Here is a 24768-nt window from a genome sequence, read left to right on the forward strand (position 1 = left end):
CATATACTAAAAATGCCCAAGTTGATGCCTGCAGCATAGACCCACTGTCGGTCATGTGTATACCTGCCTTCTTGCCATAGCAGCGTGTGCATCACAGTAATCCGTACACAAGCAAATGTACATGCACAAATCCAAACTTCTGCTCTGCATGAAACACCCCTTCTGCATGGCTCCAAAAAGCCCTTGTCTTCCTCTGGTTTTCCACAGCTGAAGAAATGTTATCTCCACCCACACGATTGCTCTACCAGAACCTTCGGATCTATTCTTCCCCTAACTCTCACCTCCAATTCCTAAACAAGTCTTGTCAACTTAATATGTCTTGAATCCATTCATTTCTTTATATCCACTGTCAACATCTTGGGACCACACAAACATTGTGTTTCACCTGGCCTCTTGCAATAGCTTCCAGTTGATTCTGTACACAGGAGCTGGAGTGATCCTTTTACAGATCAGCTCCGGTCATTCCCCTGCTTAAAGCCTTTCAAAGGATTCCCACTGAATGGAACACAAAATCCAAACTCTACGAGGCCCTTTGTGACCTATCCCTGCCTTCTGTCCATCTCTTTCCTCTTGGTCTGTCTCAGTGGATCTTCATTAGATGCCAAGAAAATTTACCAAGCTTTTCCTACCTCAGAACATCTCTGCCTGGCATTCTCTCCCCGCCACTGTGTGTCTTCAGCTCACTTCCTCAGAGGGAACTCCCAAATAGTACAACTTCATCCATTTTACTTTGGTTTCTCCTGTAATTTTCTCTTTCATAGAGATCAGTTCTTTCCACCATACCATTTGCCACAATCTGTAATTACACATTTGATTGTGTGTTTATTTACTGCCTCCCCCACTGGGTTGCTTCCAGAAAGGATCTGGAACTCTGTTCTCATCACTGAACACAGAGCACCTAGCTCAGGGGCAGCCACCGACAGGATGCTCCATAAATATTTGTTGAATAAATTCACTCTCTTCAATTTCTCAAATGTGCTCTAACAGGAAGTCTTGTCTGGTGAGAATGCTTTTGTTCAAAAGAAAAAAAGGAGCAAAAAAATTCAATTTTATGAAAACCCAAAGACTGTTTTACAAACATATAAATTATTTTATTTACAAAGCCATGTTACAAAAACAAAAAAAAGCAAAAAAAAAATTACAATCGCTCGCTGGAGAATGTCTCCAGGCCTGGTACTGAACCACGGCAGTATCAATAGATACATGTTTGTTCTTTCCTTTTTAAAACTGTAAGCCATAGAATTTACTATTTACACCTACTTTAGACATTTATTCTGCTCGCAATATCACAGGCATGGAATGAATTCTCTCTGATAGTGCTAATACATCAAGGTGCGGGACAAAGGAGGAAAATACTTAGTGTTACAAAATATGGATTGTAGAAAAGAAACCCACTCCACAAGTGTGGCATTTGTTTAGAATGTTTGGACATGCTTTTTTCAAAATTCTTCTGGAAAAGGTTCTAAAATTGGTAGTAGGAAAGGACAAATGAGCAGGTGCAAATTCTTGTCTGTGCAACAGTTATTTAATATACCCCATGACTGACCAGCTACATAAAACCCACAGTTTTGTTAAAGTGCCATGGGCTGACAGCATAACAAAATATAAGGTGTAAATAGAAAATTTCTTTTTTTCCTTTTTTAAAACAAGAGTTCACTGAGAATCAGCAATAATAGAATATGCTGTATAAACTATTCTCTACAAAGGTTGATCAGCATTATTTACAATTGGTACATTAATACAAAAGAAGGCATACACGTTATCCAAGTCGCTTTTTTTATGGCTGACAGGTCTATGCACTGCATTATGCTTAACAACCAGAGCTTTCAAGCCTCTATGGCTGGCGACAAGTCACGAGATCTTCAGGCAAATGGGGCTGTGTGCAGTCAAGGGGCTGAGTGGGGTGCAAAGAACGGAAGTACCCAATAGATATCACCCTAATAATGCTTTCTAGGCTGGTCCAGTTGAACTCTGTTAAAACAAACCCAAAGAAAACCTTTTATTTGCATTCCATTTTTCAAGCTGTGAGTTTTTAATTCATTGTTATAAAGTAAACCTGTGGTTGATTGTGAAGGAAGAAACACCGTGGGCTTTCCCTTTTTGCTCAGTTTTCCAGAAACATCCTCACCTTGGTCAGAGCCAGTCTTTCACCAAGTAAGCAGCATTCAGTTGGGGGAGCCTCTTTATTCCAGCTTGCAATTCAAGTTGTAGAGAGCTACATTTAAACTTATTGAATTGCTCCTTTAGTCTCTGTTGAGACATTATTTCTCAGAAGCAGCCACTTAATCTCTCAACCTTTGTTTTCCCTCTCTGAGTGTTAAGAGTTTATAAATCAGAGGATTATTTTGTTGCTGAGATTTTTGTTTTGTTTTTACTCCTGCAAGTTTTACAACTCAAAATAAATTATTAAAAAAACAAGACTTCTAAAACCGAACGAGACAAAAATTGTGCAAAAATAACAAAGATATGTACATACTTTTCAGTCTGAAGAAATGTACAATAAAAACATAATTCAAAGGACATTTAAAAAATATAAACATTGCTTAAACTTTCCTAAGTTTCATAATGTTCCTGAAACTATTCTGGTCAGTTAGCTCTGTAATATAGTAAAACATAAATTATTACAAAATTAACACTATAAAAATTTACTTTAAGAATATCTTCTAAACTTTTTTCAAAGGGTCTAACCTTGTTTATAATTTCTTAAACATTTATAAGTCTTAAAATCTGCTTAATCTTTTTTTTTAAAAAAAGAAAAAGTAACAATCTCCCCTTCAATTTTCAGTCTTTTTCCCAAGATGTAAATAAACCAGCATTTAAGTGCACTTTTAACACTGTAGAAAGAAAAATGAAATCATCTGAACTAATGTCCTGGTACCTAAAATCAACTCCTGATTTTTAAAAAAATCTTCATTTTATATTAAAAATTTTAGTAATCTAAGAAACACTGTCAGTGCAATTCCATTGATACAAATCACTCCGTTTGCCTCCCGTTGTTGCAAAATCCAATCTGTCGTGAGACTCAACAGTAGTTTGATCTTTGGGTTGGGGGGGATGGGGAAGAAAAGGAAAACTTCAGGATAGGGATGAGGGTTTGCCTCCAGCTGCAAAACTGGAATTCCTTTCTGACTTGGGGATGAAGCCAAACCTCCGAGTATCTCTGCCATTAGATGGTATACAGTTACATGGTTAACAGCACAGAACACTTATTTTATATCGTGAATTCCTTTCCTGATTATGATTCCCTATGGGAGTTTATGGTATTGCTGTTTCTTTCAGAACTCCAGTGTGAGGTTTATAGCTGTAGGGCTCCAGCTTCTTTCTTCCGGGTGGCTCTTATTCACTACGTAGTAGCTTGGCCTTACTGCTCCTTCCTGGGGTGGTTGCATCTGAGCAGGGACCTCTGAAAACCTAGGTGATCTATGGACATGCGAATCCACAGGCCCTGTGTCCCAGGGCATGGAGGTAGGTGGGCGGTGTTCGTATTTATTCCCACCTGGCTTTGACACTTAACCCTCCATGGAAGCTTTTGCTCAGATCCTTCCTCCCTGCTGCTCCTTCTTCTCTGGCCTGGCCCTGGAGGGCAGGCTGAGAACTGCCCTCATCCTCAGTGGCTTCCTTGCCTCGCATGTCTTTTTCCTTGGGAATCCCCCCTCTCTGGCTTGCCCAGCTTTGGGTCCTCATACACAGCATCCTGGAAGGGTTTGCAGGATGAATACCTAAAACGTCAGATTACCGCAGTCACCCAGCTTGGTTACCATCTTTTAAAGACTATCTTCCCATCCCCATGTTCTGCTTCCTGCCACCTCCCAGACCTGTCCTAGCCCATCCCTGACCCAGTATAGCCTGGTGGATCTGCACAACTGGACAGTGGTATTGGGTAAACAACATCACTAAGTGGCCACTATTCTTCATTTTGTTCATAGCATCTGGCCCGCCATGTGGTGCATGTAGAAACCTGATGAGGGCACCTGGTCCCCCTCCAGCTCTGCTCTCAGCTCCTCAAACACAAGCTCTGCCAGCAAAGCCTCTAGCCCTGCATGCCATCCAGAGCGCAGTTTGTGAGAACCAGCTCCTTCTGATGGGGGAGAGGGCAGTGAGCAGCAGGTAGGAGGGGATGGAGGCAATGGGTTAGGGACAAGGAAGGGAGCACTGCACGGCTCAAGTTCAAGAGCGTCAGACGATGCCCACCAGGAAGGGACCTTCCCGTTCTCTGCTCTTGTGGCTGGAGCACATGAAGGTGCAGTAGCGGCATCTGAAGCTAGAGGGGTGACCCCCAAACTTGGAAGAATGTAGACACGTGGCAAATGAAAGACAACGGAAACAAAACACTGGTATTGTTTTCTGTAAATCTCAAATTCACGTTCCTCGCCTTTTTCTTCAAAACTAAAAATTGGTCAATTAAAAAAAGAAGAAAGGCTAGAGCCACAGGCAGGGCACAGGAATAGACTTTCCCCCGCCGCTCACTCCCCTCCCTCTTCCTCCTGCCTCGGCCTCTTGGGGTGGGCTGGTGGCCAGGCATTGATCTGGAAGTGGCTTCAAAGTCTTGTTATGGAAGAGTCCTTATCCTGCCTGTTCTGTTCGTGGTCTTCTAGGAAAGAAAAGAAGATTGTTTCAAAACCATACTTTTGGGGTTACCTATGAGAAGTCAAGAATGGAGGCCCAGTTTTCTGATCTCTAAATAAAAATAATACCTCTTGAGGGTCAGCAAAAGGCAGCTGTAATGCGCCAATGAAGTGATGAGCGTAAAGGACTCTGTCAATGTCAGGTAGCCAGAAAGAACCTAGCTGTGGAGGAAAGCACAGGGACAAACCCTGTGGACGTTTATGGTGGGGGCTCTCTAGGAAGGGAGACTGGAATGATTGATTGGTCTGTTTTTTGCTCTACAAATTCACCTTTCCCTACCTAATCTACAGACAGCATGGAGAATTCTTTAAGAAAGAAAAGTTGGGTGATGCATAGAAGCTTTGGAGGTGGAGGTTTAGGGTTCAAGTTACTTAGCCTCTTAGTCCAGCCATCTTCATCTGTAACATGAGAGTAATCATTTGTCCCTCACAGGGTTGTTAAAAGGCTCACGTGTATGTAATGTATGTACAGGGCTTAGCACAGCATCTGCAGAGAAAGCGCCCAACAAATGGCAACCACGGTTGTTCTTACTACATTTGTTAATGCCAGCATGGTGGGTTCCCACAGGTGTGCATGGAACTATAGGCAGGGTGAAGGGTCATCTCTGCTAGGCTGCCTGTGCAGAAGGCCCACCATAAACAGGCCGACTGCCAGGGCACAGACAACCCCCACCCTTGGCCCCTGGCACAGAGGGTGGACTGCAGGCACTCAGACACAGAAAGGGACCTCCTGACTCAAAATGTTGGAGACACCCTCCCTGATATGGATCCAAAAACCATTTCACTGTGATCTTCACCCAACTCTATCCAAGATTTGTGGGGAATCCCCAAAGGCCAAAACGCAAACACACTGCAATTTGGTGTCTATAGAACTTTCGGCACACCTGACACAATGTAAGACAGCCATGTATGACATGTTCCAATCATGTATGACATGCACAACCCCATCTCTCTGGCCTCCCTGGGTGCAGACATACTCCTTTGGAGAAAATCATTTATACCCTGACCAACGTCACACCTCAGTTTACAAAAAATGCTAAATCTAGCCTGAATATTCCCATGAAACCACACTCTGAATGGTAGCTACAGCTCACTAGAGGCCTCAGAAAACACTAATTTCTGCCATAAGCAAGGCCCTTTTGTCAACACCCTCTTAGGTAATTTTCACACTAAACTTAGGAGGCAGGCACTGATTTTGCCATTTAACAGATGAAAAAATTGAGACTCCGAGGAGTAATCTACTTACTCTCACACAGCTGCCAATAACAGTAATGACTAACACTTGTGTGTTTGTTATGTGCCAGGCATTTTCTACAGGCTTCATGTAAATAAACTAATTTAATCCTCACAAAAGCTGTATGAGGCAGGGGCCATTATGAGCCCCATCTTATAGATGAGAAAACTGCAGCACAGAGAAGTTAAGGAACTTGCCCGAGGGCATGCAGCTAACAACTAGAAGGCCTGGCTTTGGAAGCCCAGCAGCTGTGCTCTTCTCTGATGATACTGGCACCAGGGTCTGCCCCAATGGCCACATTTTCGCCCACATTCTTTCCACCCTGCTGATGAGCCTATGTTCTTTTGGCCCTGGAACTTACCTGTCGGCTGTGTCCTGGGCTGGACATGCTTGAAGGACTGGACTGTGACAAAGCTAGGCTGCTATTTTTCCCAACCTGAAAGACACCAGTGAAACCCTATTCAGACACCAGAGCCAGTTGGGGAAGGACCCACCGATGCCACGTGTCACCAGAGAAAGGAGAAGCCTGCACTGTAATGTTCGTTCTCCTCCCATTGTATGGAACTCGTGTTTCCATCTTAAATGGCAGAGAAAATGAAAATGTTTCAGGGGTACCTTGACAATGCCCTTCTCATCCCAGAGGGAAAGTGGAATGGAGGGGAACTCTTAATTCTGCTTCCTAGATGTACAGACTGCAAGTTTCAGGGGTGAGAATGAAGGCATCTGGCGAGAGGCCTGGCCCTCCTGAGAAGATTTAATCAGCAGAGGCCTGGTTTTTCCACCTGTGGCCAAAGGGTTACACAGACTCACCCACCCCTGTCCTCCCAGACCAGCCCCAGCCCCGTCTTTCAGAAACAAGCCCAGAATCCGTCGGAACCGCTGCAGGTAAAAGCCTGGGTTGCTATTCCCAGCCGGGAGACCTTGCTGTTCTGCAGAGAAACAGCAAGGTGGTGCCATGCGCTCCTTCGAGTGGGAGCCTGAGTAGCTGTCGGGCTGTGCTAGGGCATGAGGGTGTGGCCATCGGACTCTCCCCTTTCTTGGTGACTATTCCTGGGCACACAGGAGCCTGGGTCCTCAGGTGAGTCCCATTCCCACAGGTAGCTCCTGCCCCCAGCCTATAAAGACCTCAACCTGATGTTGACTTCACATAAAGACATATGCCTTACATTCAGGTCGATTTCTTGTTGAATTCCTCTGTGGCAACTTCTGGCCTTACACCAACCAGATACCATTAAACGGATCCCCAAAACACACGTTTACATTGGATTTCTCAACCTCAAGCCATGTCTCTCCCAATCTCCTAAGAGAATCAGCACAGATTCCAAAGGCCCTCACCACTGGGAAATGCCCGCTGGTGGCGGTCTTTTCTTAGTGGCCTGGTGACAAGTGCCCAGACATTGCCTGCACAGAGAAGCAATGCTGACTAGACCCAAGGCAGCCGTGAAATTCATCACTGTTTTTGATTTCCCTCCTGATAAGCACTCTGGTGGGGCTTCTCTGCTCTTTTTACCATTGGTTTGGACTAACTGATCATGTTTACTAAATGTTTCATATTTACTCAACACAGAGGCACTCCGTGAACACGGGCACAGTGGGTAACAGCTCAGACTCCAAAGTCAAATTGCCTGGATTTAAATCCCAGCTGTGTCTCCATGCTCTGTGATTTTGGTTTAGTCATCTGTAAAATGGGAGTAATAGGTACTAACGAAATGATTAAATTTATTCCAGGTACTTGGAATAGGGCCCAACCCCAAAGCAAGCATTAGCTGCTAGAACTTTATTTAAAACGGGGGGCAGTACAGCTGCCCGTGTGCGGCGGCCTGGGATGGGAGCTTGTCAGAAACACAGATGCTCAGGCTCCGTCCCAGACCTGCTGACTGAAGACTGACATTTTACTAGGCCCCCCAGTCTCAGGGTAGGGACCTGTGGGTGCCGGCCCCCCACTCCTGTGCCCCTGGCCGGGGAGGCAGATGGCAGCTTGGGAGACACAGGTGCAGGCGTGTGGGAGCCCGGCCCGGTGAGGAGACAGTAACTCCCCCTCCTTCAGTGTGCAGCTCATCTGGCCCTTGATACCCCAACTTACTGTTTCTTGTTTTCACTTGTTATTTGTGAGCTCCCCCAAGATGTTCTCTTTGTGAGGTTTTTAACAAGTCTCAGACACAGGTGACACAAAACATTTAAACAGCTTTTTAGCAACTGCCCCTCATCTCTCTGAAGTCCCTGCCCACAGGCAGGGCTAGGCTCAGGGTCTGGCCCTCTTAATTCTGTGGCTGTAGCCCTGGGGCCCGTGGTGGGTGACGCATGAGGCCACAGGCAGGCTTGCAGACAGAGGACCCTGGGTGCACCCTTCACTGCTACTCTGCACTGTGCCCAACTGGCACCAGATCTGGAGCACCTGGGGCTTTCCTAGGTGACTTCCCTAGCCTGAGGAGGAAGACTGGGCTTGAGGATGAGAACACAGCTTAGGGGAAACACGTATTCTTCTTGGACCATTTTCCCAGATTTCCTCACAACCCACGTTCCTACATGCGCAATGGCATTGAACATTTCCATGCCAGTGGGTATGGGCTGCAGTTATTACTTTAGGAAGTGAAGAGCTATATTTGGAGGATGGATGGGTAGGGGGTCAATGCACCCTGGTTAAGTGAGAGCAGCCACCTGGAAGCTGGTAGCAGGTGTTACACTCAGGTGGGACCCGAGCCACCACCTAGGCTGCCTGCACCTCGGGCTCTTCCTGAGGGGACTGCTTGGCAATAAGACCTAGTGAAGTTGTCCTCAGAATCAAGATATGAAATAAGTGGAGTGGGGAACTCAGAATCTCTCTGTGCCTCAGTTTCCTTATCTGTAAGGTGGTGATAACAATTGTACCAGCTGCCCTGGGTGGTTGTGTGAATTTAAGGAGGTGGCATTTATCTATGTAGCACTTGGAACCAGCACCTGGTGCCTGCTGAGGGTGGTAGGTCATATCTGTGAGTTAAAGTGCTCTCAGGACAGAGTGTGGACTCTGGCTGCAGGAAGACAGGAGAGCTGGTGTCACCTGAGCCACGGCTAAGCCGGCCCCCCAGAGCCAGTAAAGGCAGTGCCAGGAGGCCCCTGGAAGGACGGGTCCCTTACCTGCCGAGAGGAGGTGCTGTTAACGGGATCGGGCACCGGTGCAAGAAGGCTGGGTGGGTTCTTTTTGTGAACACTATTCATACCAGGCATTTTAGTGATTTTACAGGCTTTGCTACTAGAACTCGAGTTCTTACGCTTTTTTCCTTCTGATTTGTCAAAAGAGAGGGGCAGAGAAGACACGGCATTGTGAGAGGCCAGAGAGAGGTCCCCTGCAAGGGAGGGCACAGGGAGGGGACATGAGTCACTGCTGCCGCCCACCGAGCCCATGTGTCTCACTATGTCCGCGGGGCCGCTGGGCAGCGAGGTCCGTCCTGAGGGCTCCAGTTTGGCACTGAGTGGGCTCACCCCACTGTTGGAGTTGTGCACAGACAGACTGTTATAGGGGGTGGCCGCCTGATAGGAGTTCAAAGCTGAACTGGCATTCAAAACGCAGTTCTTTTTGTGGGGCCCTGCTAATGGAGACGAAAGGGATGTCTGCAAGGATAATGAGGCGGAGGAGGAGGAAGTCGAAGACTGTGGCTTCCTCTTTTTGTTACTTGGAGACTCGTCGCTACGGGAGGACAGGTCTTTGACTTTTGAGGATTTGCTGGTTTTGGTTTTGGATGGCTTGTGGGATGGGGAAGGGATGACGGCTGGTATCGGGGACACAGCGGAGGGGGCCTTGAAGGTTGAGTCCATGATGCTGAGGGTTGCAGCCACATGAGGGAAAGCTGTGGTGTGTGACATGAGGGCGCTCGGGTCCGGCGATGTCACAAAAGCTGCATTTGAGAGCATGGCTGATGTCATTATGTAAGAAGAGGTGAGTCTCGAGCTGATGGGAGCTGAAGGAAGGTACACAGCACTGGGGTTGCTGAAAGGCTGTAAAACGGATGCTGGAACGGGGGTGGTGATGTGGGCTGCTGGCGAGGGCATGGGGCTATCTGCCGCAGGAGGGATCTTCCTAAACATGAGAGAAGAGTGAGAGACACAGTGAGAAACAGCTTGGTATCGCTCCAGAGGCTCAATGAAGTGTGAGCGTCAGGGCCACAGAGAACACCCCGGCAGAACCAGACTATGGAAAATGAAGCCTTGGAGGATGACAAACTCTGATTATGGCCCCTCCCTATGGTTCCCCCCATTGCAACACCCAGCAACCTAGTCTTAACCACTTTCGGGTTTTCAGGTCCTTTTCTCCATGCTTGGCTACTGGATAATGGCTGCCTTGTTCATGAGTAAAAGGTGAATGTTATTTAGAACATATCTTTCCCCAATCGCATTTCCCTATTTTTTTTTTTTTTTTGGCAGTGATGAAGGTGGTTTTTAATGAGAAGTGGTCATTTCACACTTAGTACTGGCTTGAGGTAAGAAGTGTGAGGACGGGGCTTTGCCACCTGCACACGGGGGCCCGGGCATCCTCCTGCCTCCCACCCTGCTCTTTGGGAGAGGCAGTCAAGGAGTCACCCCCCTTATGGGCCAGCAGCCAGCTGCCTTTGCTGTCTGCAGCCCTTGCTTTGATGTCTGTAGAGAGGCATTTCCCCATCAGCTTGGGGCGGCTGGCCCTGCTGTTTGCCATTTCCCTGCCCCTAGCTCAGCTCTCAGAGGAGCTGTAGTTGGGGTGTGGTCTTTCATGGGTCTTCTTGCCCATCAAGCAAGGGTGAGAGGACAGCGGCCCTCATGCACCCAGAGGAGGAGGACCAGGAATTCCTAGTTTGTTCAGAAGATACTGCAGATGTGGGCACGGGAGAACGTATGGACAGGGGTGGTCTTCCTGGAGGCTGAGGGGAGCCTGAGAGCCAACGCCCTACCTTTAACGCTCTCTGGGGCCAAGGCCAGAGCCAGGCGGTGGGTCACTCCTGGGGCCCCCTGTAAACTCCATCTTTTGACTCGTACTAAAAACAGCTCCCACCTCCCAACCAGGGCCTGGGTTGACGTGGCTGCTACTCCAGGGACCGGGAGGGGCATACGGCCTCCCTGGGGCCACTACTTGTTCCTGATTTCACAGGAAAGAACACTGACCTCAGGAGCCAGGTGAATATTTGCTCCCTGGCTCTTCCTTCTTCCTCACCTTGCTCCCCCTCCCCATTCCTCTAGGAAACCATTTGCAATGTAGCTGGGGCTCCTCATTGTAAGGAACTAGTTTTCTCTCTGAAAGCAGTGCTTGAAGGCAGGCAGGCCTTGGGCTTGTGCTCCATGGGCTTTGAGCAAGGAATGAGATGGGGCCTCTCCCAGTCCCTTGTCTCCTCGGAGGCCACCCTCCCAGCTGTGGCATCAGGGCGAGGTGCCTGGGAACTCTGGAAAGAGGACAGTGAGAAGGAAATGCCTCTCCTAGAGCTGCTCTCTCTGAGGATTCAGTTTTCTGCCTGCAGTTTGGTGGAAGCATAAATCCCATCTTTAGCAGGAGTCCAGAGGAATCCTTCTGTACAGAAGCAGTGTCCTTGAAAACATCAGACCAAGGAGATCAAATAAAAGAGGAAAATGGTGCCAAACCCACTGTGGGCATAATGGTGTTTGAAATCTACTTTCTCTCAAGTCTAAAGAATGTAACAGATCTGCCAGCACTAAGCAAGTGCCCATTAGGACTTGTTGCAATGAATGAATGAGTTAATGGATGGATGGATGGATGGGTGGGTGGATGGGTGAGCAGGTGAATTCTCAGCAGCAACATAACTATGCATGCTGGGCAAGGACTCCCGTATAATCAGACCGGAAAGGCGTACTTATGCCCTTGGAACTGTCTGGCACTGCACAGCATCTCCCAGCACACATGGCATCAGCATACCCTCCCTGTGTTGGCTGCCTTGCTGTGGTACTACAGGCTTCCCACCCAGTCGCTCCTCACCAACTAAAGTATGGATAGAAATACATGTGGGTGGAGGTCTGGCAATTGCTCATAATAAAGTTATTTCTAGATAGCTCATGTCTTTGGGAGGACCCTAGTCAGTGACCTTAACTGTGATCTATGCTGAATGCCCCAATTTGTAATCTTCCCATTAAATACTGCAAATTCATGCCTCTGTGCTGCAAGCAGAGCTGTCACCCTCAGTCTTACCTGGCTGACACTAAGGATGGGGATGGCTGCTATTTTTCAGCATACTTCCTATTCCTTTCCTTCCTCTCCACACTGATCAAAAGTGGGCAGCAGAGGCAAGAGGGGAGAAAGGGCAGGGGAAAAGCAGGGCAAGGAGCATGTGACAGCTCGGTGTCCCTGGGAGCCTTCCTCCTTGCTAAGTAGTTCATGTGTTTTTGCAGGTGCCTAGTGGCAGTGGATTCCAGCTTTGCGGGCTGGGCCCCGTGTTAAGCTTCGCACGCTGGCCTAGGGAGGTCCCGTACAAAGCCCGTCCCTGACAGTGCCCGTCCTCCCCTGCCAGCTGGCATGGAGATCCAGATGCTGACCTGGCTGAAAGAGAACACTGTGTTGGCGTCTCCTGATGCAGAGTTAAATGCTTGTTAAAGAAAAAAGAGTCTCGGCCGTTCCTTTTCTTCCTAATGTCTTCCACGCCCCCATCAGCTGCCATCCCTCCGGGGTCGGGCCCATCGGGGCCTGGGCTTTGGGCAGCGAGGCTGAGAGGGCAGCGGGGTGCTACGCTCTCCAGAGTTGACACCCAGGCAGCCCCAATGTTGCTCAGTGACAGCAGATTGGTTAGGCAAGTCCTGAAAAGGGGGGAGGGACCTGATGCCCTGTGGCTCGGGTTTCTGTGCCTGAGGAGGAAAGGAATATGGAGCTTGAGCTGACAGGACACCAGGTTGCGCAATACAGATCAACACATTCCTTCCACGTGTCCAGGGTTTACACTTCCACAACACAGGAGGGCAAAGAGCTGCGGGAGTTGCCAGGGCTGGCTGCCATCTTGGGGAACAAGTGCAGAAGCATAAATAACCAAATAACCGAGAACATGGTCACCCCACATGCAGCGCTAGTTGGTGGCTGTGTAGAATGGAAACAGGTAGATAGCTATCAAGGGTCTGTTTAGACACACTGGGCAGTCGCTTAAATGAGAAGATATGATAAGCTTCTCTTGTGGCCCTTTCCTACGTTATAGTGAGTGTCAACATTCAGTCATGTGTCTGCTACAAGAGCTCTCTGCAGGCACAGAGGCTCAGTGCTCCTAGAAGGTCCCGGCTGGAAGCTCCTTGGACATCACGGTGGAAAGGGGCTGGGGTGACACAGCTGCCCGGGAGAGAGGAGGAAACCCGGGAGAGGGGCAAGGTTTGGGTTCTGTTCCCATCCCCAAACCGACCACCCACCCATTTCTCCTCGATGCCTGCCTGCTTTCCCTGCACTTCCCTGGACAGGGTGAGGGGTCCAGTGCTGGCCCCAAGGGATCCATGATTCTACTGGCATGACATCTTACGAGCTCACCTCTTTAGGAATGGGGGCGGGGACACCCCGTGGGCTGGGTTTATGTGACCCAGAGCAGGCACAGCAGCTCCTATGTGCCATGGGAGGGTCTAGCCTGTCATTCCTTTAAAATAGTATTTTCCTAAATCAAGAAGGTTTTTTCCTTTTTCATGAATCTCCTATTAAAATGTAAATACATTGGGAGGTGTTGGAGAATGAAGGGATCATAGAGAAATGAAAATTAGCTGGGGTGTAAGGTAGAGAGAAGTACAGGTGAGGAGAGTTCTAGGGAGGTGGGAAGGGCCAAAGACAAGCTTAACCAACTTCAAGACATGGCTCAGGATCTGCCCTGGTGGCCCCTACACATATTTTTTCCCCAGGAATTAGAAATTGGTCCATAACCATTATGAAATTTTTAGTATTGACATTGTACCCTTAACATTACAAACACAAGCATATTCTTAATATCCTCAGAGGTTCTCAGTCATAACAAAAAGGACCTTTACCACTGTTAAATAAACAGACCTTAGCTTATACCTTTTTCATTTAGGTTAGCATATTACCAACACAAAAATGACCCCCTAAGAAGAAAAAAGCATACCACACATTGTAGGGGTCTCTGAAAAACTGTAGGCAAGCCATAGAGAAGGGCTGACATTTAAGAATTCATCCTGAACCCTGGTTTCAGAATTATTTTGTTCTATAAAAAGCCAACCACTGACATTGTTTATAAAGTTGGGGTTCAGAGAGTTGTGGGGCAGCTCTGATCTTACATTACACAGGAACTGCTCACTTACTTCCACATCTGTGAATTCAAGTGTTTTTCTACCATGGAGTTTACTGCCAATCGAAAACGATCCCATCTTCTATCAAACACATAGTACCCTCGTCCCATGAGGCGACTCCCGAATGAGCAAAACTGTGAGGGAGAAAACATTTAGATTTTGATTACAGATTAATAAGCTAATATAAACCATGCAGAGAAAAATAACATTTGCACAAAAACACACAGGGGTACAATTTTACTCAAACTACAGAAGCAAATAGTACTGAAGCCAAAAATATTTCTGTGGTGCTTTTGTTTGAGCTCTAGGTTTTCTGCAGAACCTCACATTATGACTCTACAATAGTGACAGCTTTCTGTGGCACTGATAGCTACCTTCTCCACACCTGGGACCGAGCCAGCATTTCAGTTAAAAAAAAAAAAAAGTGCAAAGCAATGAAGACCAGCAGCCAGGGTGATTTTTTCAGCACCACCTGCTTTTACTGTATCACCCACCTTCCCACCACCATAACGGAAACTGCTTGTTCTCATGCTCTTCTGCCAACTGGTCATACCTTTCTGATCCATTGTCAGTAGAGCTGCTTCACTTCTGACTAGGCTGAACTTCTTTTCCTAGTCCTGACCTCATGCCTGCCTCCTACTAGTGTTTGCAGGCTGTCCTGGGGCACATCACTACCTCCAAGCTCACAGCCATGCTGCACCCTCTGCCTGCTATCTCCTTCCTGATTCTCCCTCCCTGTCACTCCCGGGTCTCCCTTCCCTCGGTATCCTCATTCAGACCCTCCTTTCTAATGGCCCCTGTCTGACTGATCTCACCATTTTGGACTCCGCGGCACACCAACTGCATACATGATTATATTTCACCCTGGAATCACTACATGGCTGTTTTATGTTCTTTGTAATGCCTATGTGCCTGATTTGATTATAAATTTACAAAGGCTGAGGCCCTCATGCTCTTCTTCCTCCTCAGATGAGGACAGTAGGTATTTGGGCTAAAGGGTGGATTAAAGAGACAAGGTCCCTCAACATATTTAAAGCAAATCATCACACTTAAAACATATGGCTTAAATATATGTAGCTTGGTGTTTAATAAAACATCCTTTGATTATGATGTTAGGATAACCAGAAGGTTGGTAGATAGAAATGCAAGGAGCGGCCTCTGAAAAGGTGACATTTGGCTGGTCTGGAGCTCAGGCAAGTCTGAAAATGACTCTATAACTCAAATGCAGCTTCTTCCCCTACCTCGAGGCCTCTCAGCAGCTCCCTGGCCTCCATCCTAGACACAGTGCTGGATTGGCACCCATTCCACAATGCCTTCCTGGAACCAGCCTTTGGAACAGCTCTTAGGAGGAAATGCAGGATCTTCCTTTTGTTTTGTTGGTCCTTACGTTTTGGGGGTTTTGCATTAAAATCCTGCCACCCATGAACTCTGGTCCTCCTGATATCAAATTCTTTCCTGCACTTCCACAACAAGTGCTTACTGACCAAGTAAGAAAACATACAAAGGAAACTCTCCAATAGGGAAGCTGGCACCCAGCAGTGTATGGGAGCTGTTTCAGGTTTAGACACCGTTCTTCATCCCCTTGCTAAGGATGCCCTGATTAGTGTTCACTATAAGAAAGCATTTAGGGTATTCATTGACCATGAGAGGAAGGATAAAGCAAAGCAACAAATCTGTGGCCTTTCCATTTAAATCAGCAAAACATGAAGGGCATACAAATCTGCCATGCCCAGAGCTGAGCTAATCCACTGTAGCTTGGCAGCTTGTCATTTGGACAAACATCCTGATGTGCTCTGGAATCTGGCCTTCTGGCAGAGCCTGGTCTCACTTTCAAACCTGACAGCCATAGGGCCCTTAATGTCGGTGCTACTGACATCTCTAATTCAATGCAGAAGCAACACTAGATGCCCCACGAGACTCCTGTTCTGGGCTGTATATTATGCCCTCAGGAGAGCTATAGATCCCCACCACTTTGGCCACTCTGGCAGACCCCACTGGTTGCCACTCTCATCAACTACATCCCTGCTTCACTTCCAACTAGTCTGCCTCTTCCTGTCTTTTCTTTGCTAATGGAACCACACATCTGTTCTGGTATATGATACAGAGCTATGAGCAGGGAATGTGGGTCTATTCCCAGAACCTTAGAATGAATCAGGGCTGGTTTCACGCTGTGTCACTGCAAGCCCATCTTTCTCTGCCTCCAACTACTCTAGGGGTGGGCATGTAACCCTCTTCTGCTAGACGTGAGGAGAGGTCTTCTGGAACTACTCAAAGGAAGATTCTCTTTTCTAAGACTAGACATAAGATTAGCACCTTAGAAGAAGACTCCCTTTCTGTTTGTCCCTTCCTACCCTTTGTAGAACACTACTGGCTGGGGCTGGGTGCTGGAGCTGTAGCAGACGTGCTGAGCCTGTGCATGAAAGGTGAAGAGGGTTGCAGAGATTCTCCTGCAGAAACACATCTCCACTGTGGAGCTGCTGAGCCAAGCTTGGAGCCATCTACCTCTAGACTTCCTGTTATGTCAGATAATTAAATGACTGCAGTGCATACACTCTATGAGTTGAACTTTCTGTTACTGGAAATCAAAGGCATTCCTAATTGTCCCTCCTTCTGTACTAGCCAAGAGGCAAAGGCTCAGGCTGTTGGTGAGCCACAAGTCACCACCATCCTCAGAAACAGGAAGTAAGTTTGGCCTTCATTTATCACACAGGTATAAGGGAGGAGGGACTCAGTCTAGCTCGATTCAGGACTGATTTGACCTGTGGAGCCCATGACATCTAGGGATAGTCTCTGAGGTCAAAGCTATTCTTAGAGGGCTTAAGATGGGAGCAGAATCAACATCATACACCACACCAAGAAAAAGAAGGACAAAAACCACATGATCATCTCCATAGACGCTGAAAAAGCATTTGACAAAATTCAACATCCATTCATGATAAAAACTCTCAACAAAATGGGTATAGAGGGCAAGTACCTCAAAGGGGATTAAAGATGGTGGCGTGAGAGGTGAGACAGAGGCTTCCTCCTAAACCACATATAATACGAAAATATAATTAATGCAACTAATCCTGAAAGAGCAACAGGAAAGAGGTCTGTGCCAGACTGCACACACCTGGAGAAAAGAGCAGACCTCACAGAAGAGGGTAACGTACCAAAGCTCTGGCCCGGCAGGACCCAAGCCCTGCTCCCACCCCAGCTCACTGGAGAGAGGAAGAGAAATGGAGTGGAGAGGGAGTGGAGGCCTGGGACTGCTGAATACCTAACTCCAGAGATCTGCTCTGGGAGCACAACCCTACATTTCATGGTGCTTGCATGGCACTCTCATGATTACAGGGTTGGAAAGCTAAGACAGGCAGAATTCCTGGAGAGACTGAGATTCCAGCCACTTGTGGAAAGCAGGGATCCATATCTGGCTACTCTGGGACAAAAGAAGGGAGGGCAGTCTGAGAGACTTCCTAACAAGGAAGCACTTAGCAGGAGGGCTGCTAAAGGGGTAAGGATTGCACAGAGCTTACTGCTCAGGAGAATGGACAGGTAGACAAAACTGTCTGAGTGCACTTTGCCCAGCAGGTTGGGAGCTTTCATGATTTCCAGGTGCTCCAGCTCCCTGGCTGGCTACACAGCTCCAAGGAGTCCCTCTGTGATACACAGCCTACTGTGCTTTTCTCCCGGCCAGCCCCACCTGGCTCGCAGACTGGCAAACCCTACCCTGGCGTTAGGCCAGTCAGAGGGAAGATCTGTCTACAGCAACTACAAACGCAAAGCATAGAGGTATATACCTGTGTGCTCAGCCCACTGGTTCAGGCAGTGGAGACAGACATAGCAGCCGGGAAGCAGGGAACAGTCCTTTCTTCCCCCCAGGCACCAATACCACTCCCCTGCAACCCCGGACATTGCTTCAGGGGCTGAGCAGCTCCAGAGAGTAGAGCTTCTGGACACTAGAGGGCGCCATACACAAATATGAAATGCCAAAGGAACCTGGTTCAAAGTAAAATTAATATAACTGCTGAGAAAGATGACATGAACTTCACGACTCTTCCTGAAAGGGAGTTCAAAATGAAAATCATTAACATGCTCATGGAGGTATGGAAAATATTCAAGTACTCAGGAATGAATTCCGGTCGGAGATCCAATCGTTGAAGAGCACAATGGAGGGTATTAAAAGCAGATTAGATATGGTGAAGGAGACGATAAATGAAATAGAAACCAGAGAAGAGGAATACAAAGAAGCTGAAGCACAGAGAGAAAAACAGATCCCTAAGAATGAAAGAATATTGAGAGAACTGTGTAACCAATCAAAATGGAACAATATTAGCATTAAAGGGGTACCAGAAGAAGAAGAAGAGAGAGAGAGAAAGGGATAGAAAGTGTGAGGAGGTAATTGCTGATAGTCTCTCAGGCCATGGAGATGCACAGATCTCCCAACACAAGGGACCCAAGGAAGACTACACCAAGATATACAGTAATTAAAATGGCGAAGATCAAGGATAAGGACAGACTACTAAAAGCAGCCATAGACAGAAATAAGATCACATACAAAGGAAAGCCCATAAGGCTATCATCAGACTTCTCAGCAGAAACCTTACAGGCCAGAAGGGAGGGGCATGATATATTTAACACAATGAAGCAGAAGGGCCTTAAACCAAGATTACTTTATCCGGCAAGATTATCATTTAAATTTGAAGGAGGGATTAAACAATTTCCAGATAAGCAAAAGCTGGGAGAATTTACCTCCCACAAACCACCTCTAAGAACAAAACTCCTGGACCAGATGGCTTCACCGCTGAATTTTATCAAACATTTAGTGAAGACCTAATACCCATCCTCCTTAAAGTTTTCCAAAGAGTAGAAGAAGAGGGAATACTTCCAAACTCATTCTATAAGGCCAGCATCACTCTAATACCAAAACCAGGCAAAGACATCACAAAAAAAGAAAATTATGGACCAATATCCCTGATGAATATAGATGCAAAAATATCAACAAAATATTAGCAAACCGAATTAAAAAATACATCAAAAAGATCATCCATCATGATCGAGTAGGATTTATTCCATGGACGCAAGGATGGTACAACATTCAAAAATCCATCAACATCATCCACCACCTCAACAAAAAGGATAAAACCACATGATAATCTCCATAGATGCTGAAAAAGCACTCGACAAAATTCAACAGCCATTCATGATAAAAATTCTCAACAAAATGGGTATAGAGAGCAAGTACCTCAACATAATAAAGGCCATATATGACAAACCCACAGCCAACATCATACTTAACAGTGAGAAGCTGAAAGCTTTTCCTCTAAGATCCAGAACAAGACAAGGATGCATACTCTCCCATCTTTTATTCAGCATAGTTCTGGAGGTCCTTGCCATGACAATCAGACATCACAAAGAAATAAAAAGGTATCTAGATTGGTAAGGAAGAAGTTAAACTGTCACTGTTTGCAGATGACATGATATTGTACATAAAAAAACCATAAAGAATCTACTCCAAAACTACTAGAACTAATATGTGGATTCAGGAAAGTTGCAGGATACAGAATTATTACACAGAAATCTGTTACATTCCTATATACTAACAAGTGAACTAGCAGAAAGAGAAATCAGGAGAACAATTACATTCACAATAGCATCAAAAAGAATAAAATACCTAGGAATAAACCCAACCAAGGAAGCAAAAGACCTATACCCTGAGAACTACAAGACACTCATGAGAGAAATTAAAGAAGATACCAATAAGTGGAAATACATCCCATGCTCATGGATAGGAAGAATTAATATTGTCAAAATAGCCATCCTGCCTAAAGCAGTCTACAGATTCAATTCAATCCCTATTAAAATACCAACAGCATTCTTCAACGAACTAGAGCAAATAGTTCTAAAATTCAAATGGAATCACAAAAGACTCTGAATAGCCAAAGCAATCCTGAGAAGGAAGAAAAAAGCTGGGGGGATTATGCTCCCTGACTTCAAGCTCTACGACAGTCACAGTAATCAAGATAATCTGGTACCAGTACAAGAACAGACACATAGATCAGTGGGACAGACTAGAGAGCCCTGATACAAACCCAACCATATATGGTCAATTAATATACTATAAAGGAGCCATGGATACACAATGGGGAAATAAAAGCCGCTTCAAAAACTGGTGTTAGCAAAACTGGACAGCTACATGCAAGAGAATGAAACTGGTTTGTTGTCTAACTCCATACACAAAAGTAAACTGAAAATGGATCAAAGATCTGAATGTAAGTCACAAAACCATAAAACTGTTAGAAGAAAACATAGGCAAACTCTCTTGAATATAAACATGAGCAACTTTTTCCTGAACTCATCTCCTTGGGCAAGGGAAACAAAAGCAAAAATGAACAAATGGGACTACATCAAGCTAAAAAGCTTCTGTACAGCAAAGGATAGCATCAACAGAACAAAAAGGCATCTTACAGTATGGGAGAATATATCTGTAAACAACATATCCCACAAGCAGTTAACATTGAAAACATATAAAGAATTCAAATGCCTCAACACACAAAAAGCAAAAACCCAATTAAAAAATGGATGGAGGATATGAACAGACAATTCTCCAAAGAAGAAATTCAGATGGCCAACAGACACATGAAAAGATGTTCCACATCACTAATTATCAGAGAAATGAACATTAAAACCATAATGAGATAGCACCTCACACCAGTTAGGATGGCCAACTTCCAAAAGACTAGGAACAACAGATGCTGGCAAGGATGCAGAGAAAGGGGAACCTTCCTACACTGCTGGTGGGAAGTAAATTAGTTCAACCATTGTGGAAAGCAATATGGAGGTTCCTCAAAAAACTAAAAATAGAAATACCATTTGACCTGGGAATTCCACTCCTAGGAATTTACTCAAATAAAACAAGTTCTCAGATTCAAAAAGACATATGCACCCCTATGTTTATCACAGCACTATTTACAATAGCCAAGATGCGGAAGCAACCTAAGTGTCCATCAGTAGATGAATGGATAAAGAAGCTGTGGTACATATAAACAATGGAATACTATTCAGCAGTAAGAAAGAAACAAATCCTACCATTTGCAACAACGTGGATGGTGCTAGAGGGTTATGCTCAGTAAAATAAGCCAGGCGGAGAAAGACAAATACTAAATGACTTAACTCATATGTGGAGTATAAGAACAAAAGAAAACTGAAGGAACAAAACAGCAGCAGAAGCACAGAACCCAAGAATGGACTAATAGTTACCAAAGGGAAAGGGACTGGGGAGGACGGGTGGGAAGGGAGGGATAAGGGCGGGGAAAAAAGAAAGGGGGCATTACGATTAGCATGTGTAGCGTTGGGTGGGGGGCACAGGGAGGGCTGTGCAACACAGAGAAGACAAGTAGTGATCTTACAGCATTTTACTATGTTGATGGACAGTGACTGTGAACGGGGATGTGGGGGGGACTTGGTGAAGGGGGGAGCCTAGTAAACATAATGTCCTTCATGTAATTGTAGATTAATGATACCAAAATAAAAAAATAATAATAATAAGCCAGGCCGAGAAAGACAAGTACCAAATGACTTCACTCATTTGTGGAGTATAATGACAAAGCAAAACTGAAGGAACAAAACAGCAACAGACTCAACAGACTCCAAGAAAGGAGTAGCGGTTACCAAAGGGGAGGGGTTGGGGGGGGTGGGGAGTGAGGAAGAAGTGGATTGAGGGGCATTATGATTGGCATACATGGTATCGGGGGGATCATGGGGAAGATAGTATAGCACAGAGAAGGCAAATAGTGATTCTTTGGCATCTTACTACACTGATGGACAGTGACTGCAATGGGGTATGGGGCGGACTTGATAATATGGGTGAATGCAGTTCACAGTGTTTTTCATTTGAAACCTTCATAAGAGTATATATCAATGATAACTTAAAAAATAAAAAAATAAAAATAAAAATACCATTAAAAAAAAAGATGGGAGCAGAGCAAACTGGCCATGGGGCCCACATTTCAGGTCTCCTGGAACTGGCTCTATGATGGCAGCATCAGGTATTCCCTTCTCAAGTGCTTGGGAGGCAAACACAAACAAGCCTCCAGCCCACGTCTCCTTACATTTCCCACATTTCAATGACCTTCTGAATTGTGAAAGTGGATTCTTTCAACGAATTGGGAAGAAACTACTGACCTTTTTGTTATTCAGCTATCATGCTGACATGAAATGCCTCCTCTTCTCCTACACACACACACACACACACACACACACACACACACACACACTTTGGTGCCATATGGTCACACTTACAATAAAACGCAGAATCAACAGGGGAGAAAACCAGCGATGGGCTGGCACCTGGCACAATGCTAAAACAGACGGCTTCCAAAGCAGGTGAGCTAGACTAACTCTTGAAATCAGAGGCTCCATTTTTAGATGGGCAAGGCTAGAAGGTCAGCTCCCTGGTGCATTCATATAAACACCAGTTCTCAAGCATTATCACTTCAAGGTGGACCATAAATACTCAGGTGTTTAAAGGATTATAACCAGCTGGGAGCCCTTTCCTTTCCTTTTGTGATTTTCAAGGGTATTTCTAAGATAAGCACTCAACCTCAGGGTAAGCCTTTCCACAAGACACTGTCCTGGCAGCCTCTCTGGGGACACGTGCTGTCTGACAAGCCCACCTCAAAGCCCATGAGGTGCTGGGGAGAAAAATGCACAGAAGGGAACAGAAGGTGGCCTACCGCGAGAGGCTTGGGGTGGTGGGTGGAGAAGTGACAGTCCAACTTCTCAGATTCATCAGCTCCGTCCATCTCCCCTTCATCACTGGACAGTCGGCTGGCAAGGTCCCCGGCCACTGGGGCTAGAGGGGGCTCCGGAGTGTGGCCACTGTGACCGGAAGATGTGGTGCTGCTTATGCTGTTTGCAGATGATGGTCTAACAGGCGAGAGGACAAAATAAATACTTCCTTTAGGTAACAGGACCCACCCATCTTAAAGGTCTCCGAAGGCAGACTGGGGGGAAAATGGAAGTTCCTGTGGCCAGGATCCTCACCTGACCCTAAACTACTTGATGATGTCACTGGCCTGCTGCTAGGCTACTGCTCCCACACCCATAGGCAATGAGCTAATACTGACTTAGTCACTATATAAAGAGCTCTGTCCAGTGCTCTGGGTGGAGGCAGAGAGGGAGGTGGATTATGGAACTGCAAGCTGCTGGATGTAGATGTGATTCTAGTGCTCAACCCTATTGCCAGGAGAACAAAGCCAAGTAGAAACCCTTTTACCACAAGAAAGTTCCATTGTCATTCCTCGGTTTCATTGAATCCATAGTGAACTTGATTGGGGCTGAAACCCACTGGCAAGACAGACCAATTAGCCTTCCTGATACAGGTCAGTGGCAAATGTGCATGAGGGAGAAATTCTGGCTGAGAGGGATAGCAACGACCAGCTCTCTACAGCAACCTTGCGGGGGCTGAGGCTCTGGCCTGCTTGAATCTGGGCACCAGGGAAAACTCCATCAGTGTAAGCAGAACATAACTACAGTAATGGGACAGAGCTTATTTAACTTCAAAGCCTCTGAATTCCATTACAGCTATCCACCCATTTGCATGTAATTTGTATTTGCCATGTTGCTGCTTCTCTTTGAAAGTAGAAACTGACAAGACCATCAACCCAGTAAACAAGTTCAAACAATCAACAAAATATTCTTGATGATAAATGACCCATACAAATGTTTTTTTTTCTTTTGCTACTTAACTATGGCTTTATGAACTTGTTATCATACTGGCACAACAAAAGGTTTTGTCCCAGTGATGCAGCCACAAACCCCTTACTGCACAGCCATGCCTCTTTCTTAATAAATATCAAGCTACATGTAGTAAATGGTATTTTCTAAGGATGAATGTTTCCATTTAATTTTTTACAAGCCACTGGGCCCAGAGCTGGTGTGGTTGGCTCATAGTAGGTGTTGAAGAAATATGTTTCTTAAGGAATGAATTAATTCCATGTATATAAAACAATCCAAGAGATCTCATCTCAATTTTGGCTATGCTTATAGAAAAACAATGTCACAGTAAGAGGTAGCACTACATGCTTCCTAAGCACTAAAAAACACAATGAAACAAGGCAAAAACAAAATGGAAACAAACACAACCACATCAGTAGAAGAGTTAGAAGAGGAACAGTCAGAGTTAGCTTTTACTGCTTCTCTATTTTTATCAGGTGCTTGCCCCAGGAGAAAGACAGGGAGAAAAAAAATCAAGATTTCTTTTTTTAAAAACTATTTTTCTGCATTCTGCTTTGGAAACTTCCCCTTCAAGAAACACGAGCACCACTGATGTGTCTCCCTTCTCTCTCATTTTCACTCTGGAGTCTCTATTGCTTTGCAATCTTTCTAGATGTCAAATACCCAAGTTCAAACCAGATCCCCAAAGCATAGTCATTTAAAAACAAAGACACAGAGGCAGAAACAACCCAAATGTCCATCAATAGATGAATGGGTAAACAAAATATGGTGTATCCATACAATGGAGTATTACTTAAGTCTTAAAAAGGAATGAAATTCTGAGACATGCTATAATATGGATGAACCTTGAAGACATTATGCTAAGTGAAATAAACCAGTCAAAGGACAAATATTATATGATTTCACATATATGAGGAACCTAGGATAGTCAAATCATAGAGACAGAGAGTAGAATGGGGGTCACCAGGGGGAATA

The 24768-nt window shown here is 45.7% G+C and overlaps 1 protein-coding gene and 1 long non-coding RNA gene across 11 annotated transcripts in view; one reads left to right on the forward strand and one right to left on the reverse strand.

The window, feature by feature from the left end:
- Positions 1-1096: 1096 nt before the first annotated feature.
- Positions 1097-24768, reverse strand: part of ATXN7L1 (ataxin 7 like 1) — a 221302-nt gene continuing 197630 nt past the window's right edge. For 5 of the 10 annotated variants that reach the window (XM_037003594.2, XM_037003591.2, XM_037003600.2 and 2 more), the window contains 6 exons: positions 22791-22983; positions 14089-14210; positions 12346-12651; positions 8974-9913; positions 6221-6295; positions 4338-4591 (listed from right to left, as the gene is read on the reverse strand). In XM_037003594.2, coding sequence (XP_036859489.2) covers positions 4550-4591; positions 6221-6295; positions 8974-9913; positions 12346-12651; positions 14089-14210; positions 22791-22983 — 1678 coding nt within the window. In that variant the 3' untranslated portion in view covers positions 4338-4549. Of the gene's footprint in view, positions 1768-4337; positions 4592-6220; positions 6296-8973; positions 9914-12345; positions 12652-14088; positions 14211-22790; positions 22984-24768 lie in introns of those variants that run through there. The other 5 variants (XM_037003592.2, XM_073239006.1, XM_037003593.2 and 2 more) reach the window with 5 other exon arrangements.
- On the forward strand, positions 9880-12334 carry LOC140849937 (uncharacterized). Its single transcript, XR_012132375.1, has 4 exons — positions 9880-9983; positions 10258-10313; positions 10870-10980; positions 12202-12334. It is a non-coding gene; the product is annotated as an uncharacterized lncRNA (long non-coding RNA).

The sequence above is a fragment of the Manis javanica genome, chromosome 6, assembly GCF_040802235.1.
Source record: "Manis javanica isolate MJ-LG chromosome 6, MJ_LKY, whole genome shotgun sequence".
Classification (NCBI taxonomy): Eukaryota; Metazoa; Chordata; class Mammalia; order Pholidota; family Manidae; genus Manis; species Manis javanica.